Source organism: Trachypithecus francoisi, unplaced genomic scaffold, assembly GCF_009764315.1.
Source record: "Trachypithecus francoisi isolate TF-2019V2 unplaced genomic scaffold, Tfra_2.0 Lachesis_group2, whole genome shotgun sequence".
Taxonomy (NCBI): Eukaryota; Metazoa; Chordata; class Mammalia; order Primates; family Cercopithecidae; genus Trachypithecus; species Trachypithecus francoisi.
Genome location: NW_022681465.1, coordinates 65,394,270 through 65,414,890, shown reverse-complemented (window position 1 = coordinate 65,414,890; position 20,621 = coordinate 65,394,270). Strand labels below are relative to the sequence as shown.

The 20,621-nt window shown below is 38.5% G+C and overlaps 1 protein-coding gene across 2 annotated transcripts in view; it reads right to left on the bottom strand.

The window, feature by feature from the left end:
* CDH6 (cadherin 6) overlaps positions 1 to 20,621 on the bottom strand; it is a 141,402-nt gene that overhangs the window by 58,690 nt on the left and 62,091 nt on the right. For both annotated transcript variants that reach the window (XM_033179266.1, XM_033179267.1), the window contains exon 2: positions 9,911 to 10,266. In XM_033179266.1, the coding sequence (XP_033035157.1) occupies positions 9,911 to 10,138 (228 nt within the window). In that variant the 5' untranslated portion in view covers positions 10,139 to 10,266. The remainder of the gene's footprint in view (positions 1 to 9,910; positions 10,267 to 20,621) is intronic.

Here is a 20,621-nt window from a genome sequence, read left to right as displayed (position 1 = left end):
AGAGGGGAATCTACCAGTTGCCAGGGATCCTCAAACAATGTGAGGTGTCATGTGCATATTATTTTTCTTACAGTTAGATTAATAAAGGCAACTTCATATTTTTATATAAACTCATGCTCCGAATTGCTGTTGATGCATCAGACTCGGCTGCCTTCACTGCTTTGGCACCATCTTCTGACCCATAATACCTGGCTTCACAACATTGGCCATGAGTAGGATCACCTGTTCACCTTCGGCTCTTCTTTCTCTCCATTTCACCTGTTCTTTGAAGGCACCCTTCACAGCAGGGCATCTTCCCTCCTTACGCGGGTCTTGCTTTAGTTCCTTACTAGTAAGTGTGAGATGTCGGGCCCTGTTCTAAGCCTTTTCTGTGTATTAACTTATTTAATTATCACCTCAATAATTTTATGACTCCTTTCATTTAACAGTTAAGGAATCAAGGGGGCACAGGGAGATTAAATTACTTGCCTAATATTACACACATAGTCAGAAGTGCAGCCGAGGCTGAAACTAGACAGTCTGCCCATGCTATTGACTTACACTCTCTAGTGAGTAATTGTTGAAGGAATGAAAAGCATTTTCTCTCCAAATCTATTCCAAAAAGGCCATAACTGAGATAATTTCAACTACCTTCCTAACTGCAATCTCTATTCCCTCTAGTGGGCATTAAATCCCACATTCAGAGTGATATTTCAAGCTTTTTGTTATGCCCTCATCACTGCCCTTAAGTCCTTTGAAACACACCAACTCACCTATTTATTAATATTTTTCTCGCATGTATATATTTAATCTTTTAAAATGCCTCTCTTTTTTGTGCATATATATGCTCTGTGAAAAAAAAATGGGAAGAAACTATAAATGCTTTCCCTGGGAAATATTTTGGCATGCTTCTTCTCTTCTTATTCCAGGTCACGTAATTTCAAATTTGACTCCTTACGTGGGCCTTTGAGGATACCCATTACTTTTACTTATGTATTGATAATTGTGATAAAAAAGCTCTAATTTTCTTGTGGGGAATTCTGTACTTCTTTTTGATCTATCTTCAATTCTAGATGGAAAGAAAGGTTTGCAAAGAACACTGATATATTTAGCATGTTCATGACGGTCATATTTTGTTGTCATCTTGGTAACTGGCAAAATAAAAGTTTGTAGGAAGATAGGAATTTGCTCCCAGCAGCCTACACCAGCACATAGAGTTGCCCCCTCCAGGTTGCAATGGCACATTGATATCTAAACATAATCTCCTAATTTGATGAAGGCTATCAAAGGGAGGACCCCTCCCAAACGTCTGTTTGTTTTTGGTAAATGTGGGTGGAACATAAGGAAGACATTTTTAAATTTGGCTAGAGAGGTTGAGGCCTCTAAAAGTTAAATGTATAATTCTGGTTACAATGTATTCTTGGCTTTTCATATCAATGGAAATGAAAAATACCAGTGGTTTAGGAATCTGTTGATGCTTGATTACAATATGTCAGGAATTTATTATCTGATTTTTGAAATAAAGTTTAGTCACAATTAAAATGAGGGATTTTTGTTCTACCAAAAAGAGACATGGACTCACATGTTCAATGCAGCATTATTCACAACAGTAAAGACATGGAATCAACCTAGGTGCCCATCAATGGTAGACTGGATAAAGAAAATGTGGTATGTATACATCGTGGAATACTATATGCAGCCATAAAAAAGAATGAAATCATGTCCTTTGCAACAACATGGATGTAGCTGGAGGCCATTATCCTAAGTGAATTAACACAAGAACAGAAAACTAAATATGGGATGTTCTCACTTATAAGTGGGAGCTAAACATTGGGTACTCATGGACATAAGGATGGCAACAATAGGCACTGGGGACTACTAGAGTGGGGAGGGAGGTGGGAGGGAGAGGGGCAGGAGTTGAAAAACTTACCGTAGAGTACTATGCTCAGTACCTAGGTGATGGGATCAGCTGTACCCTAAACCTCAGCTTCATGGAATATAACCAACTAACAAACCTGCACATGTACTCTCTGAATCTCAAATGAAGTTGAAAACAATTAGAGATCTTGATTTGAAAAGAAATGTAAGGCAGGATGTTGACATTCAGCTTATTTATATTCCCATCTGCCACTACAGACCCATATTATGACAAAAAAATGAAGAACTCTGGTGCAATCAGTATTTACATGATTTACTAATACTACGAACAAGTTATGCTGATCAATAAAGAAATACTTAAAAATGCCTATAGAATAGATTCAAAGGGCTGTGTCCATAATAAGAATGGGAGCCTCTCTAACCTTGCAACAACTTCTACCTCTGTTTAACATGTTGGGGTGTGGAAGTAACAGCTAAAGTGGGAACAAAAAGGATGCAAACCCTGCACTCTTTACTTGACTCCTTGTTTGTTTATTTATTTATTTTTTTGAGACAGAGTCTCATTCTCTTGCCCAGGCTGGGAGTGCAGGCGCGATCTCGGCTCACTGCAACCTTTGCCTCCCAGGTTCAAGCGATTCTTATGCCTCAGTCTCCTGAGTAGCTGGGATTATAGGCATGCGCTACCACGCCTGGCTAATTTTTGTATTTTTAGTAGAGATGGGGTTTTGCCACGTTGCCCAGGCTGGTCTCGAATTCCTGACCTGAAGTGATATGCCTGCCTCGGCCTCCCAAAGTGCTGGGATTACAGGCCTAAGCCACACGCCCAGCTGTATCCCTCCATTTTGTTCAACAAATTGAATTCAAGCAGGAAGGAGGCTCTAGGATTCCACCAGCATGATGAAATGGAAGCTGCAGGATCTGGGATTGGCTCCTTGTGAGGCTTTCTCTATTACTCTGCTGTGCGGTTGGCCAAGGTAAGAGTTGCCTTGTGTTTATGACCAAGGCCAGACATTTTAACTTTTCTGCTTTCCACATGAGCTGTGCACAGAGGGAAGCTTAAGAGCCAGAAAAGTGATGCTATACAAGACATTTTCTTAGTGTCAAATAGCAAATTGAAACTTTTGTCATTAAGAAAGTGAAACCAACTGGTGGAAACAAATGAGGATTATTTACAATAATGGCTGTTGGGAAGTTACTTCTAGAAATATTTTCTAAGAAGTATATCCGATGGGCAAGTGTGTGCATGCACTTTCTCTTAAATATGCTAACTCATAGAAATATAAAAATGTTAGTTAAATGGCTGAGCATTAAATTTAAATGAAGAAGAAGAGAGATATGCCCAAAGGCACTTGCCCTGATTCAGTGAGAAAAGATTATTGCAGGTCATTGAACCAGAACAGAAGTTTAGAGAGGGTTATCAAGGGAAAGAAAAAGACACTTAAAAAAAAAATCACAGTGACCAGAAAGATCACTAATTGCATATCTCCTTTTAAAATGCTCATATGTAACTATTTTGAATACCACTAATGTGTTCTGGAAATGAAAAAGTAAAAGGAATGTGCATAACAATAATGCAAACATATTCGTGCAGCTCTTTAAAAGTAGCCTTAAAAAATTTTTTTTTCTCTCTACCTTTGGGTTTCACACAATACATTCTCTATAAGTTTTTATGGTATTGTTAGAATGCAATCATTGAACACCAACGCATGTTCCGGGTTTTTTTTTTTTTCCACTTGTGCTTCAAAATGGCTTTGCAAAGTGGACATACAGGGGTGGGTATATAACTGAATAGCTAGGTGGCCAGACAGTATCGTCTGTTGGGGTCTTAGCAATGTGAGACAATGGCCTGAAATACTTGACTGCTCTGAGCCTTAATTTACTCATCTGTAACACAGGGATGGAAACAATATCCATGCATTAGGGTTGCTGCGAGAATCCAATGAGATAACCCATTTGAAGCGCCTAGGACAGGGTTTAGAACAAAGTAGTGCTCAGAAAATATCAGCTATGACGATGCTTTCATCTGATATTGCTATTTGAAGCAACAAGTGGTTCAGAGACTCGCTGAATCACACATGGAATTAGTGCCAGGAGGTTTCTACTCTTCAGCTTATGCTCTTTTTAGGGAAAAACAAATTAGTGTAAGAATTAGAAAAAGCAACATTTCAACGATGGCATCTTTTAAGTAACCTTTCAGAATGGATAAAATATTGCTTCATGTTTACTAATTTGGATCATGTAATTATAGTAACAAATAATTGCTCATTTCTAATTTTAAAGGTGTGTAATGCTGACAACTTTTATTTTTACAGTCCGTTAAAACCTTACTGTCTAATTATCTTGAGAAGAGTGGCTTCACTGAATTGGGTAGACATTAATTTTAAAGACAGAGGATAAAGGCATATTGGAAAGCCTATATGTTAGAGCTTCAAATAGAACCCACATTTTCATAATATTTAAAAAAAATACAGCCTATCAATTTTTTTTTGAAAACTGTCCCCCCAAAACCATCACCAACTTCCATCAGAAAATACCTTTGAAAGTATACAGTTCATTAAATTCCATAAAAACAGAGCTCCTGGCATGTTACTAAAAATAGAAACACCTCGAATGCTTTAGTGGAGGCTGGTCTTATGTATAAATTGTGTGGAAGGAGGAGTTAAGGAACATTGTGGAAGATAAAATGGAGCAGATGGGAATTAAGTGTTGCTGTAGCTGTTGAATGGCACTGTGCAAATCTTCTGCCTAAAGTTAGGCATAATTCTGCTATTTTAAGTAAATTCATCTTTGTATTAATGAATGCCTCTGTCTTCAAAATCGAATCTGTGTCTACATCTACCTGTGCTCTTTTTTTCTTATGGAGTATAATCTTAGACTATCTACCAATCCTCGCCAGGAGATTGCTGCATTACAGAAAACAGGCTAGAGAGTTACAGGGATCTCTGAAAATGTGGAATGATAAGGCTTCCCTCCATTTTTCTATTATATTAAGTTTACATAAGCCAAAGATAACCCAAGTGGATTTTGTACAAAAATAAAACACTCTTTTCTTTAGCCCACGACAAGAAAATATGTACCTCTTTATGTTTTCTGTGTCAGTGTGAGGACTCTTTCACTCTGCTGGTTGTTCAATCTCTAAATCTCTGACCCTTTGAACTCCAGCTTTCGGACCTTTGGCTTCTCTATCCGATTAATTGGGAGGTCCTGGCAATTCTCCCTCTGCAGTATAAGCTAACACTTGCTCTGTCTTTAGATGGGGTTCAAATACCTAGGAAGCTCTGCTGAGCCCTAGAGCCTGGTTGGCTCTTCTCCTTTTTATTTTGATAACACTTTGTGGATGCTCAATTTATCACTGAACTTGCCACATTTTGTTATCACGATTGGCAGTAACATCCTCCTAGGACAGTGGTTCCCAAATTTGGCAATATGTTAGAATCATAAATAATTAAAAACCAACTAAATCAGAATGTCTGGGGAGGTGAGACCCAGGGAAGGCATTTTTAAAAGCAGCACTTCTCAAATTTTAACATGCATTCGATTCACCTGGGGATCTTGTTAAAATGCAAATTTCTGATTCACTCAGATTGGAGGTGGGGCCTGAGACTCTGCATTTCAAACACGTTCCCAGGTGACACAGATGCCACTCAAGCTAAAGCAGCTCCAAGCAGCCCCCAAATGGAGATGCGGTTTGGAAAACAATCACATCCGGGTTTTATATCTGAAACTCACAAACTCAGAAACTTATCCAATACAGGACCACTTATTTCTCCCTATCCTGTTACCTCTCCCTGCCAGCACCATTTTAAGTGAGTGGAAGTTGACATTTTCTTGTAAATCAGAATTTGCTTTGTCAATATTTCAGCTATAATGGGCTTTCTCCACTATTCCTCCCCACCTTGTCTTGTCTGTGTCTCTGCATTCATCTCACTGGCAACAGAACGCAGTGGAAGGTTCAGAAAGGTTAAGACGGAGGAGCAAGGTCTCACTGCAGTTGCTTGTGCTTCAGTTGTAAAGCACCATCTTGTCTGTTCTCGTCATTGTCACTCCAGCTCCTGGACTCCTCTTTGGCTGCTGTGACCCCTACCGCCAGCCATGACCCTCTCTTTTTTTCTCCCTTCTACACCTGAAAGCCCTTTGTTTCCCTCACTTACTCTCATTTTCCTCACTCCACCATCCTCACGATGACTTACCACAAATTAATTTGCATCATCATAATTTCAAATCAACACAAAGACAAACAGATGTTTATAATGTAAACATTTCTTCTATGTTAAGTTTTATTTTCTCAACAGTATTACTTTTCCTCAGTTAATGCTTCTATCCTTCCACATACAGATAGATCCTTTGAGTGTTAGGCACCCACGATGGGCTCCGAGTGATTTTTATTTAGTAGTAATCTGCTTAAATAGCATGATTAAAGGTTCTATTAGCCTTGGCATACCTTTATATGTCAACCTGACTATTCTAATGGTTCCCAGAGTATGCACTGAGGCAACCTGGGTTGCAGGAGGGAGCTGATCAGGAAATATTTTAAAATTTGGAGGGATAGCCTGGTGCGGTGGTTCATGTCTCCAGTCTCAGCTAGTTGGGAGGCTGGGGTGGGAGGACAGCTTGAGCCCAGGAAGCCAAGACTGCAGTAAGCAGAGATTGCGCTGCTGAACTTAAACCTGGGTGACAGAGCAAGACCACAGTTCAAACAAGAAGAAAAATAAAAAATAAAAAAAAAGGAGGGAAAAGGAGGGAAATTCAGCAGCACGTGACCTCTCCAGACCCCTTGCGAATTACTCGCTCCAGGTAGTTCACAGTTTCAACAGTAGGTGGTGCTGCATTCCTTTCAATGATTTATATTTATAAAGCTGGCTTTTCCATAGTGGCTGTAATAAAAAGCAATTACAGTGCAAAAATCAAGGTGGGAAAGGAAATGAGAGGGCTGTGTCCAATCTGATTGAGAAATTGTGCCATGCTCAAGAGATGCACACATACCATTTGTAACTGTGGTTAAGAGTGAAATAAATTTTTTTTGTCCATTTATGTGTATTTTTTCAAATAATTATTAAGTTGTTAAAGCAAAAATTCTTATTAAGTTGTTTGAGTCTAACTATTTAATACATGGCACTATAAGGTATTTCTTTGAGCCTAAGGGCTCTGTGAACCAAGAAAGTTTTGGAACCTCAGCTCTGGTCTAATCATTTTTTTCCTGCCAAAAGCTTCCTGACCTAGTGGAGCAGGATAATCGCATTGGGTGTATCTTTTTTTTTTTTTTTTTTTTTGAGACGGAGTCTCGCTCTGTCACCCAGGCTGGAGTGCAGTGGCCGGATCTCAGCTCACTGCAAGCTCCGCCTCTCGGGTTCACGCCATTCTCCTGCCTCAGCCTCCCCAGTAGCTGGGACTACAGGCGCCGCCACCTCGCCGGGCTAGTTTTTTGTATTTTTAGTAGAGACGGGGTTTCACCGTGTTAGCCAGGATGGTCTCGATCTCCTGACCTCGTGATCCACCCGCCTCGGCCTCCCAAAGTGCTGGGATTACAGGCTTGAGCCACCGCGCCCGGCCACGCATTGGGTGTATCTTTTATTCCAGGTAAATTAAAGGTGGACTAACTTGTGGCCACAAATGAGGGGCAACTCTCTCCTTTATCTTTTTTAAAAATGTATTTTTTTCTATTATTTTTAATTGTGGTAAAAAATACTCGTCTAATTGTTTGATCTGTTGATATCATATAACTTCAAAGAGGAATTTGAGAAAATGTCATATCAACAGTTCAAAACCACCTCTAACGCATGTCTGATACAGCCACGGTGGCAACTTTGACAACTTCAGTTGTTGCCCTTGATTTTTTTTCCAGTAAATATCTCATGTATTATAACTACAAGGAGGAGAAGGAGGGGCAGCAGGGAAGGACAGGTGATGAGGAGGGAGGGAAATTTATCTAGTTGCCAATAAAATATCCAAATCCAACGAATCCAGTTAAAGCTGTGGTTGTGAAGAGATTTTTGCCATGATTCTCTGTATTTTCCACCGAGCTTTGTTAATTACCTCATTTTACTTCTGCAGTGATATGAAAGTCAATATGCCACTTCAATGTGTTACACATGGATTTAATAGAACATATACGATGGATTTTTACCAATAATAATAACTTCTTTATGCACCTACTCTGTCCCTACCACTAGTGCCTGTATCACTTTACTGCAACTCCACCGGGTAGGCATTGCTGCATACACTTTCTGGATGAAGAAATGAAAGCCCAGAAAGGTTAACAACCTGTCCTGGGTCACATAATTGGCAACTGGCAGCACAGTGACGCATTCTTGGATCTGCTCGAGTCCACAGCTTGTAGGTTTTCCCCATGGCACTGTTACTTCTCATAATTATAATTGTAAAACTGATTCTTACCTGGGTTTAGCCACTGCTGTTTGTAGTATCCTGAAATAAGCTGCCCCAACACCCCTCCCCCCACTTTTTTTTTTAAAGAATATGTGGCATTATAGGTGTAAAATGACATCACAATTGGAGAGGAAAACTGGAAAGGAAAAAGGGGAACCATCATTTAGATAAAGCACTTTTTAAAACTTAATCTTCTATGGCAACAATGCTATTTGTGTTGTAAAAAGTGCTTTAAAGATTTTAAGATGATGGTTATTTTTTACAACCATCACCTGATTCACCTAGTTCTCTTCACATTTCACAAAGGAAATGGGGTGAAGTACAAGTAGCTGAACTGTCTTTAGTAGTCACACAGAGTGTGAATTTCACAGCAAATACATGGCTAGATCCTTGGGGATCTGTGTTGATGTTCACCCCTTCACCGAATACTTCCTCTCTCACTTTATTCCACATTAATAATTCACATCATTGGAATACTTCCTGGTTACGTCAGCCCAAGCCATGGATGGCTTCCCTTCATTTATGGTGGTAAATACTTAAAGAGAATATTTACATATGGTTATTCAGGGATATTTGATCACAGATTGAAGTGTGAACATGCAGCCTTTGGAATCTGCAGAATGTATGTTTTTTGCATGATAACCTAATATGGATGTCTTAAAATCATAGCTGTAATAATAAATGAATGCCTTGTCTCATGTATCTATTTATGTTCATTATCAGTTTGTTTAGGAAGGGATATGTAGCAATGATTTTGAAAAAAATCAATATTACCTTATGAGGCATGGAACCTACAAAGCACAAGCCTGTAACCCTGTTTTTTCTTTGACATCTTTTCAGTATGCAGATATTCTGCAACAAGGATGGAGCTGATGATAAAATTCCAACGAAACTCATGATGACAGGCTCACCAAGCTGTTTCACTGACTCAGCTCCAGTAATCTGTGAGGGCTATAATAAGCGATGCCTCCTCACTTTACTTTCTGGAGTCAGTAAAATGGTCAGATGATATTTGGAAAGAGTACTTTTACATAAGCATTTTTCTCTTTTACAAATTTTGCCACAGTTAAATCACAAGATTTTGAAATACCTGTTTTTTGCCAACTATTTGAGATAAGACTAAACAGTAGCAGCAGCAGAAGCTGCCAAATCTAAGGCGGTGGTGGGTTTTGACAGCCAAAGGCTCCATTTGGCCAGAGAATGACGGTGCTATAGGTAGCAGAGTTAAGTAGTTAATTTGAACTTGGCCAAAGGACTATAGCTCAGAATATTTGCTTTTAGAATGAGAGAAAAAGGAGCCTTCCTTTCCTTACAGCTTAATCTCTCCATTCCTATTTTTAATACACCCGACTTTATAGAATAGCCAGACCACATTTTTAAAGCTACAGTAAAAATTAAAGGATTTATGATAATCCTATGTGGTTGGTTGTGGGTGTTTCACTTTCAACTGGAGCATTTTCTCTCTCTTTGTTGCAGGGCTAACATTTCTCAGCTTTTTGCTACAGTCTTCTTTCGGAAACTACTCAAGTGAAAAAAAAAAAAGTCTTACCAGATAAGCAACAATTCTTACTATATTGGGGAATAGTTCACATCCTCCCCGTCTATTTATTACAAGTAACTTCTTCGGGCTTTTAAACTCAGAATGTCAAAGCACTCAAAGGAATCCTACCTTGCCCACATACTGATAATCGGATCCTGTGTATTCCTCCAGGAGAAAGAACTGATTCCACATCCAGCTCCTTTTTGAACGGTTCAGCTCATTTTTGCTGTTTCCAGAGAGCTCCAGGGCCCTTTTCTTTGCTGGGAAACCACTAGTCCTCTTAGATAGTGGAGTTGAGAGAGTTGGGTAGGGCTGGCCCACCCAAAAGAGCAGCAAGAAGTAGCGGTAAGTTCTCATGCTGATGGCACCGTCGAGTCTCTGGGTAGTGAGTGCCCCTCTCTTGGAAGTGCCTTTTTCACTGCACCGTATCCAGCCTCATTCCTCCTTCCTTCCTTAATGTTCTTTGCTTGGCTCTCAGAGGATATCTGGAAAGAATAATAACATATCAAGCATTTTTAGAGATGCTTAAAATTCAGTGTTAGAGCAAATAGGCTGGAAAAAAAGAGGACAGAAATTTGAATAGCAAAACAACAAAAAAAGTTGGCTATCAATTTTGAAATGAAGGAGACGATCTTCCAGACATGCTAAATGGAAGGCATGTGCTGGGTAGGAAGCTGTTGTTTTCTTTCTCCTTTTCTACCGCTTAAAAATCCTATTTTAAGGAATAGTGTTGCTATAGGTCAATGTGCCAGAATGGATTATTGCGCTACTCTTTTACCTTGGAATATGTGGGCTGAGATCTGGTAGAAAAAATGAGTTTGTGTTTCTGATTCTATTTGCATATTTATCCTCATGAACAAGTCTAAGGCAAAGAATATCACAGACCATTTGAATTCAATTGAAAATGGATAATGTTGAAATTTCGCTAAAATGTATTGAATCCCTGAGATGTGCCAGGCGTGAGTCAGGCAGAGCCAGCTCTGCAGACTCTTGGCTTCGGAGATGAGCTGTGATAGGACCTTTGGGTCAAATAAGGCTGGAAAAGACCATACACCTTCTCTTCGGAGTGCAGATTAGCATATCAAAGTGCCTGAAATAAAGTTTCTAAAGTGATATTTTGCAACAATAAAGATAAGTCTATACATATTTAATCCAGCATTTCCCAAACTTGTCCAGAAAACTTTTTTTTTTCCTTAGAGGACCTAATAATACTATAGGATGGGTGAGTAAGCAACCTATAGAATTTGTATTTAATAGACTGTAAGAATTAAATGAGCAATTCTATTCAAGTTTCCTTAGAAAATCCTAAACCTTATCTATAAATTTTTGCCTTTATCATAAACAATCAGGCATATTTGTTAAAACTGGTAAAATTACAATTACATTTGTTATAACAAAAATTACAGTTGCACAGTTGCTAGGTAATTTTCACAGATGTATCAAATATATCTAAGTACCACAGTGAGGGCCATCAACTGTAAGAACTGTAACAAACTGTAACAAAAATGTCAGTTATTATACTTGTGCATGATAGCTTTCCATGGGAAATATTAATTTTCAAAAACACAATCTACCATAAAAAAAATCCTGGTGGCCAGATTTGCTTGGTATAGATGTTACAAATTAGTTTACTAGTTTATGCAATTAAAGTCATATATGCCTATATCTCCTTTAGAAATTTTCCACATTTTTTTGGAGAAAAAACAGTAAATTACTCATTTGTCTTACCATTTGGTATAGAAAAAACATTCTTAAATATAATAACAACAACAACAAAAAGGAAGTGTTGTGTAATGCGGAACATAATAGTAATTGAACTGGTACATTTACTCTAAACCATGCAGATCAAGAACATGTTTTAGGTAATCTGATTAGTATTTTTTTCTCTACATCAGAAAAGAGTGGTTCACTTGATTCTTGTCATTCTACCAGGTAAATGTATATGTGACAGGTTTTTGTTTGTTTTTTACTCCAGCAATGAGTAATTATAGCCACCTAATATGTGGCTTAGTCAAAGCCTTCTATTGAAAGATAAGTGAAATAATTTATAATATTTGGCATTTTAAATCCTTTATTCCGTTATTATGCATCTGCTTGACAGCAGGCTGGGGAAGTTGAAAATTCCACAGGTAAGTAAATTAGTACTGCGACAATTAGCCATACTGGAAAAATGTCAGGCAACAGTATACTTGTCATAATGCAGCCTTGGTACAGGTGTGGAATGACTGACGATCAATTAGGTACGAATGATTCTTCTCTCTCCTCATAGATGGTATATAAAGGGGACGGAGAGTGCATATGGAGAAAAGCCCTCTAAAGACATCTATGCATTTTTAGTAGCCGAGATTACACTGAGGTTGATTCTGTGGAAATTACATTTTTCTTAATTTCCCTCATTCTCCATTATTTGCAAAGACAAATCCTGCAGTGAAGAATTACATGTCTGCTGCTGCACTCCACGAGCACCCCATGGTGCTGGCAGGAAAGAGGGATACGGAGAAAGGACGTGTCAGCTGTTTAAAAGGCAGACTCCTGAAGGCCGTTTTAGAGAAAAATCGATCCCTGTGGGTGTTGTGTGCAAACTCTACAAGCTGTTGCCACTTGAATATTAAATATTAGTTCTTTTTAATATCACAGATACCAAAATGTCAAGTATTCCATTTTTTTCTTAGTTGGTAATGAGCTTTTAAGTGATAAAAATTTAAGTAGTATTTCCAAGTAGGCTACAACATCTAATTTTGCTACAACCCAGCTCTTTTTGTATCAACTTGATAGGGTGCATCCTTGTTAAAAACTTAATATATGTAATTGAATTACTATGATCAACATGCTCAAACTCATATTTGATGTTAGTTTTTTAGAGAGAGAGATTTCTCTGTGAAATTCTATAGTTTTTTAAAAAACCCCTTTAAACTGTTGAATATATAACTTAGCAATTCTCATTTAATATTTCTTAATAGGCAGGATTGCATAGTGGTTATGATCATCAGTGCTAGGGTCTGCAACATTCGTCTCTGTGAACCTGAAAAAATGGTTTAATCTCAATCTACCTCAGTTTCTTTATTCTGTAAATAGGATAATGATACTATCCACTTCATAGAGTGTTATAAGGATTTAATGAGGCATTACATGCAAACCATTTAGAACAATGCCTGGCATTTGATAAGGTATTAATAAGTATTAGGTATTCTAATCACTAATTATTCTTGTTCTTCTCATTTGTACTGCATGTATAGAATCCATCTACAACACATTGCAAACATCTGCAGAAGATAGTTTATTGATCAGAAAACATCTCCAAGCAGGTCAAAATTTTCTTAGAATTAAAGAATAGAAGCACTTGAAAAATCTGAAGTAATTTATATACTCATTGTTTTCTTTCGTGTGGACTTGAGTTCAGCATTTAACAGTAGTGGTATAGAAACAGGGAAGGCAGAGACACTGTGTGCCTTGTCACCACTGTTTGCATGAAGGAGAAGAATATGGGCCAAAAAGAAAGTTCACTGGAGGGTGGACTCATTCATAGAATCTATATTTTCTTCTTTCCATTTTATTACGTTAAGGTTTTAAAAGTCATCTTTATTCAGGTGAAAGAAAATCGGAACTAGCTTTCACTTAGTAATTTTGCCCCTGTAAAAATGGTACCGGTAATTAACATACTGATATTATTCTAATGTTATATCAGAAAAGAAGTTGATAAGTTAAAATGAATGATATCTGCTATGGTTTGAATATCTGCCCCCTCCAAAGCTCATGTTGAAATTTAATCCCTCATGTGGCAGTATCAAAAGGTGGGGATTTTAAGACATGATTGGATTGTGAGGGTTCTTTCTGCTCTCATGAATGGATTAACCTGTGGATTAATCGGTTATCATGAGAGTGGGACTGGTGGCTTTATAAGAAGAGGAAGAGAGGCCAAGTGTGGTTCATGCCTGTAATTCCAGCACTTTGGGAGGCCGAGGCGAGTGGATCACCTGAGGTCAGGAGTTTGAGACCAGCCTGGCCAACATGGTGAAACCCCATCTCTACCAAAAAAAAAAAAAATTAGCTGGGCATGGTGGCTGGTGCCTGTAATCCCAGCTACTCAGGAGGCTGAGGCAGGAGAATTGCTTGAACCCGGGAGGCGGAGGTTGCAGTGAGCTGAGATCATGCCACTGCACTCCAGCCTGGGCAACAAGAGCAAAACCGTCTGGGGGAAAAAAAAAAAAAAAAAAAAAGCTGGATCACATGTTAGCATGCTGAGCCCCCTCACCATGTGACACTCTGCAAAGTCCTCACCAGATGTGGCACCTCGACCTTGCACTTAGTCTCCATAACTTTAAATAAAATCCTTTTCTTTATAAATTATCCAGTTTCAGGTATTCTGTTATAAGCAATAGAAAATGAACTAAAACAATTTCCAAATTTTAGATTTTACTTAACCTAAAGAACAGTAAATGGGAAAACAATTAGTGTGCTGCAAGTATGCCCCTAAATGCAAAAAACAGGATTCTTACTGTGCAGAACGGTCAGATGTTCAAGCAAAGGAAGACAATGGCCCAGAAGCAGCGCAACTCTGAGAACTGTGGGAAACGGTTGATTTCTGAGCAGGCAAAGTAGAGGGGAACCATGTGGTAAGTGGCAGTCAGATGTGGTGGCTCATTTTGTAGATGTCAGGAAGTAAATGGAAAGGGGAAAGAAGTAAGGGCATGCTCAGATACTGAACTTAAAATAGCGGGCAGGGTATTCAATCACAAAATACCTGAACTAGATGGTGGGAGGGGGGAAAAGCAAAACAAAATAGATGTTGTACCTTTTTGCTGCCCTCACCCTGCCCTCCATGCCCTCTTAGCATTAGGAGCCAATCAATTAGAAACATGAACAACTCTATAAAAATAAAACGTGAACTACCTAATTGCAGTCTAATGACAGTTTAGCAGTGGATGTAAAAGGCTACTTAATAGACTGTGTCTCTTTCCTTTTTGTTGGGATCTTAGTTTTTTGTGAGGAACTTTCTGTTTTCTATAAGGAATCGTTTGTATGCTTGGAAATTTGATATGCAAAAGTGTTTGGTGGTCAAGAAAACTAGTTTGAATCTTTGCAGAACCCTATTTCATTGATGACTAGAAGGTAATTGAGATGCTTCTGGATAGCGGGGCAAGGCCCACAAAGCTTTGGTAATTGCATACTTTGAAAATTTATTTGCCTGGCAGCCAATATGCATATGTACTTCAATATCCACAAGAATGCACGGTCAAGTCCAGATTTTATTTAATACGTGCCATTTTGGAGGAGCCTGGGCCTCATTAATTTAAGTCCTATCAAGATAGAATATGTGATAATTAATGCAAAGGCTGGGCTGATGTTTTCTTTTAATTAGCAAAATCTTTTCCCCTAGATTATTGGAAATTAATCGTGCAAAAATATTTCATAGGGATATATAGAATGAGAAGACAAACTAATATGTCCTCAAGTTCCCTCGTGTACTTTGGAATCACCTTTTATTTGCAAATAATTAATATGCTAATTGGAAATTTTTTTATTGATTGAATTGCTTCTCCAGTGACATGTTTGATAACAGTTTGAATGACTCAAATGTATTATCTGGTTTTGAGATACTGATTTTATTACACTATTTGCAGACTAAATAAATATAAGACAGGTTTGAAAGCAATATAATTACGTTCAAGTTTTAATATTCAGACTTGACATAGATTTGTTCTGGTGTTGTTGATTAATTCTAATCAGTGCAATATAACTGTAATGTTATCTAGACTTACAAATTAAACCAAGCACGTTTGTTCTTTGTTATGCAGAGCCTTAACTTTGGCATTGAAAGCACAGTAAGCATTCAGTAAAGCAACGTTATTAATATACTTTAACCAGTTACCGTAGTAAGAGAATGTTTTACAACCTATTATGAATTGTTTCTTCAGATAAATGGTGTTGCATACACATACTGTAGCATAGTACTTTACATTTCTGTAAATATGGTCTATACTTAGGTCATCCTACCCCATTGGATGATCTACACTTAACTCTTCATAAGGCATAAATATAGAACTCTTTTTAGCATAAGTATCATAAATGCCTTATTACTTTTTGGTACATTTTCTTGCATTATATCATTGAGGAAGTAGGAAACAGCTGGTTATTTATGACTTTTTAACATCTCTCTTACTGCATCGCAACTCTGAGCCTGAAATCTCAAGAGTCCTGCCGTGTCTTTGTGGGCAATGAGGATGAAGATGGTACTTAATCCACGAAAGCCTCAAAAATTAAGGAATCAGAATTGGAAAAAATAAGGAAGATGAATTAAACAGAGTGAAGCCAAAGGGAAACATATCTTCCTACAAGTAAATCTTAAAAAAATTATGATATTTATTCTGAGAGAAGGGTTTTACAGCCAATTAAGCTTGCTCAAGATCAATTTCCCGATAACCCAAGAAACTTTGTTTTGAATAGGTGGCCACCTGCTGTGAATAAAAATATGTCTGTAGAACATGGCCGATCTTCTAGAAGTGGTAACATAAGGATAGAACCAATTTAAAAGTTTTGGTAGGGATTTCACATGAAGTCTTCATTTCTAAACCTCCATTTCATTTTTCTGTAAATGTCAAAGTCACTGTTGAGTAAAATTGGTTCCATTTCGTGTGTGTAATGAACTCCACTGAAATGTGTCAAACAGCTTTGGCACCTCTCACCACAAAGCACTTCTCTTGTGCCAATGAATCATTATGGCAAGAGTCATCAAATGATGCCTGATATATTTTTTTGTAAATGTTTATATTTGTGGATAATATGCCAATCTGTTTGCAAACTGATGTATTTCCAGATGAAGCGATTTTAACAGCATTGCCCTTGTTCTGAAATCATATTCCACACATTGCATTAATAAAGATAAAATCCAATGTGTTACAGCACATAAAATGGCATTTTATATGTAGTGGAGAGCTGAAGTGAAATACTCACTTGGAACAAAAATCAAAATAGATCAAAACTTAAATCAGAGCACAAAGACAAAGTTCTTTTACCACATGTCGGGGAAAAGTCCAAACTCTTTAATTGTGAGAACTACTAATCTATTTAAATATGAGAATGTGATGAAGACCAGACTCCGGCATGCCACATGTCAAGGTGAGAATCTCAGCTCCGCACAACGCTGGTTGGACAAAGAGGGGACCAATTTGTGTCTCAATTTCTTTATCTATAAAATGGGGTGATATTAATAGTACCTACCTCATAAGATAGCTGTGAGGATAAAAATGAATGAGTTCATGTGAGGTCTTACTTGTGAACATTAAGATGGCTACAACTACTTAAACTGCCAAAGATCTTAGCAGAGGACACACATAGGCCATCCTAGGGCCACATGTTGCCTCTTATGCATTTTTTTGTTATGCCTTTTATTCTACAATTAAGAAACTTAAGTCAGTTGCTGTTCTTCAAGGAATCAGTAGATCCTCATTTGTGGATTAACTTGAAACCTCATAAGTTCTGGTGGCCTTTATTTCTGGAGTGGAGGGAGCTGCTCCCACAGCAGTGCAAGGGCTGCCACGGTCCCCACTGTCCTTCCTGTGCTCCCCTGCTGTGGCCTTGTGTTCGAATGCCATTTGCCATCTCCTTTTGCATGCTTCATTCCTTTAAGCACCTTGCCTGGCTTTTGAGGGCCCTTTGGGCATGTAGACCCTGTCTTTTCCCAAAAGATTTGCTCACGCGAACAAAGAAGAGAAAGCATTTTTATACTTTTAATTAGCTCTTCATGGTATTAATTTTAAACATTTCTGTAGCAAACTATAGGTTTAGGTTGCAGAATTGTGGGGAAGACTGGGTTTCATATTATTCTCTGCTTACATGTTAGGTTCTCTGGCAGCTACATTAATTCTTTTAGACACATGGCCATGAAGACAATGAAGCTTAAACAAGACCAGGAGATGTCAAAACCCTCTTACAAATTAGCGTGGATGATTTCAATGAGCTGGCTCTTTTAACAGCTCAGTGAAAGGGCAGCCAGAGAGTATTGGCTGGCAGCTATGGGCCTGCAGGAGAGGAAGGTATCTTAGTGAGGATGGGAAGTCCAAAACAGATTTAACTTGATTAAATTACAAAAGCAATCACATGGTTCAGTTTACCATTAAGTAATTGTGAACTTGGCATATCATAGATGATTTTTAGAGCTAATACTTGCATAAAGTGGTACAAAGAGTAGAGATGTTTAATTCATTTTGGATGATATATGTACATCTTTTATCAATTCTATGATTTCTAACTCGTAAATAATAATACTGGTTAACATTGCTGTATTCTACCCCGAACTTATTACGTGCTAGGCACCTAGCTAAGCACATCACAAAGGTGCTTTCATGAATCCTCATGACAATCCTGAGAGGTGGGTAATATTCTTCCAATTTCTGCAGATGAGAAACTGAAGCTTAGGTCAAATAACTTGTTCATGGTCATGCAGTGAGTACATAATAAAGCCAGATCCCAATTCATGCTTCAGACTAGGGTGCCCTTGCTCTGAATGCACTCTAAGGGGGTGTGTGTCAGGCTGCTGCCCACATGACAAGTGCTCATTCTGGCTGTAGCCTTAGAATTGAGTCTTCATGAATCCCCTAAAAAATAACACCAATGCAGGTCTCCAAGAGGTAAAAAGAGTTGTCACAAAACTTACAAGCTAACTAAGAGCAGCAGACAAATGTGCCAGGTAATGGGATAAATGCTCTACACACATGTAAATCTTACAACAATTCTTTGTAGTAGGTACCATTTCTTTTTTTTTTAAATTTAAGTTCTGGGGTACATGTGCAGAATGTGCAGGTTTGTTTCATAGGTATACATATGCCATGATGATTTGCTGCACCCATCAACCTGTCATCTACATTAGGTATTTGTCCTAATGCTATCCCGTCCCTCAGTCCCCCACCCACCAACAGGCCCCAGTGTGTGATGTTCCCCACTGTGTGTTCATGTGTTCTCATTGTTCAATGCCCACTTACGGGTGAGAACGTGTGGTGTTTGGTTTTCTGTTCTTGCGGTAATTTGCTGAGAATAATGGTTTCCAGCATCGTCCATGTCCCTGCAAAGGACATGAACTCATCCTTTTTTATGGCTGCATAGCATTCTATGGTGTATATGTGCCACATTTTCTTTGTCTAGTCTATCATTGATGGACATTTGGGTTGGTTCCAAGTCTTTGCTATTGCGAATAGTGCCACAATAAACATACGTGTGTATGTGTCTTTATAGTAGAATGATTTATAATCCTTTGGGTATATACCCAGTAATGGGATGGCTGGGTCAAATGGTATTTCTAGTTCTAGATCCTTGAGGAATTGCCACACTGTCTTCCACAATGCTTGAACTAATTTACACTCCAGAATGGGGACCATTTTCTTATCCTCTCGTTTAGAGAGATAAGAAACACAGTCTTAGAGGGACTGAATACTTTGCCCAGAGTACACAGCTAGTGAGTGGCAGAACTTGGATAAAACCCAACTAACCTAGAGGCTCCTTCTTAGCCATAGCATCCACGATGTCATTTGTATTTTGCTCATGGAAGACACATCTAGGTTGTATTTACTCTCATTACAGACAAAATTTGAACAAATTTATCATCAGGTTTCTAAATCCCCCACAAATTGAAGGGATGAGGTGAATGCTGGAGGCTGGAGTATCAACATTAGTGGGAGGGGGTAGCTGAAAGGCACAGACAGAGTAGCTACAAAAGGCAGGCAGAAGAACTGAGCACAGAACAGAACAAGTCAGGGGCTGGTCTTGGGAGAGTGATGAATTCCTACATCCCTGTTTCAAGAACAGTTCCTGGCACATAGTAACACCAGATAAACATTTGTAAAATAAGCGAATGTATAGATGAATGTACGCATGGCTGAATGTAAGAATGACTAAATGCGTGAATTGATGATATGACTAATGACTATAAAAACGAACATGCCAATACTTCACAGCACTTGGAGGTATCACCATGTTACAAATACAGCACACTGATATTCATAATGATGACCTCGAACCATTAAGCAAAGGTCCAAGTTCTTTTGAATGTTTGGTTTGAAAAGGCAAATTTATTCTGCACATGGATGTGCAGAATAAATATGAGGCAAATTACTGTCGAAAGGTATAATAGTGGTATTTAGAAGAGCTGGGGTTTAAATCTCACTCTCTTTCTTCTCTTGTGATCTCAGACAAGCTATTCCACCTCTCTCAGCTCTTGTTTCTCATGTATAAAATTAGGGCCGATGTGCTCATACCCAGGGATAGAATAGCAGTGTGTTTAGAAGCACAAGGGGAGCCAGTTTACCCATTTTTATCCCAGCATCAATACTTATTAGCTATGAGACATTGTGTTCCAATTTCCTCATCTTTAAATTGAGAATAGTAAAGTTTTGGGGTCTCAGGGGAGGCACCTGATAAATAGCATCTTTCTTTTTCTTCTAAACTCCAAAGATTAAGAGATACAGGAGTGTTGGATGAAGACCAATATATCACCTTTATTACTAAAAAACAAAAACCAAAGACAACCAGCTTGGAAAGATGGCTTAGTATAAGGGCCACGAGGGCTTGCTAAGAAAACCCCAGCATTAGGCAAGCTCTCCATGGAGTTGGAGTTACACTTTATTTTGCTCTTTCTTTTACAAAAGCACAAGTGGTTCTTACCTCTGGGTCGCAAACTCCAATTCTAAGTTCAGAGCCAGAGGGAATGCCTTTCTGTTCCCACCCTTGGCCAGCTCAGTTACAGACCCCAGGGTCTGAAGAAAGTGATGGGGAGGAATCTGTCTTAATCCCCACTAATTAAAAAAGATCACTAGAGACACCAGTAATCCTGAGAGCCAGTAAATCACTT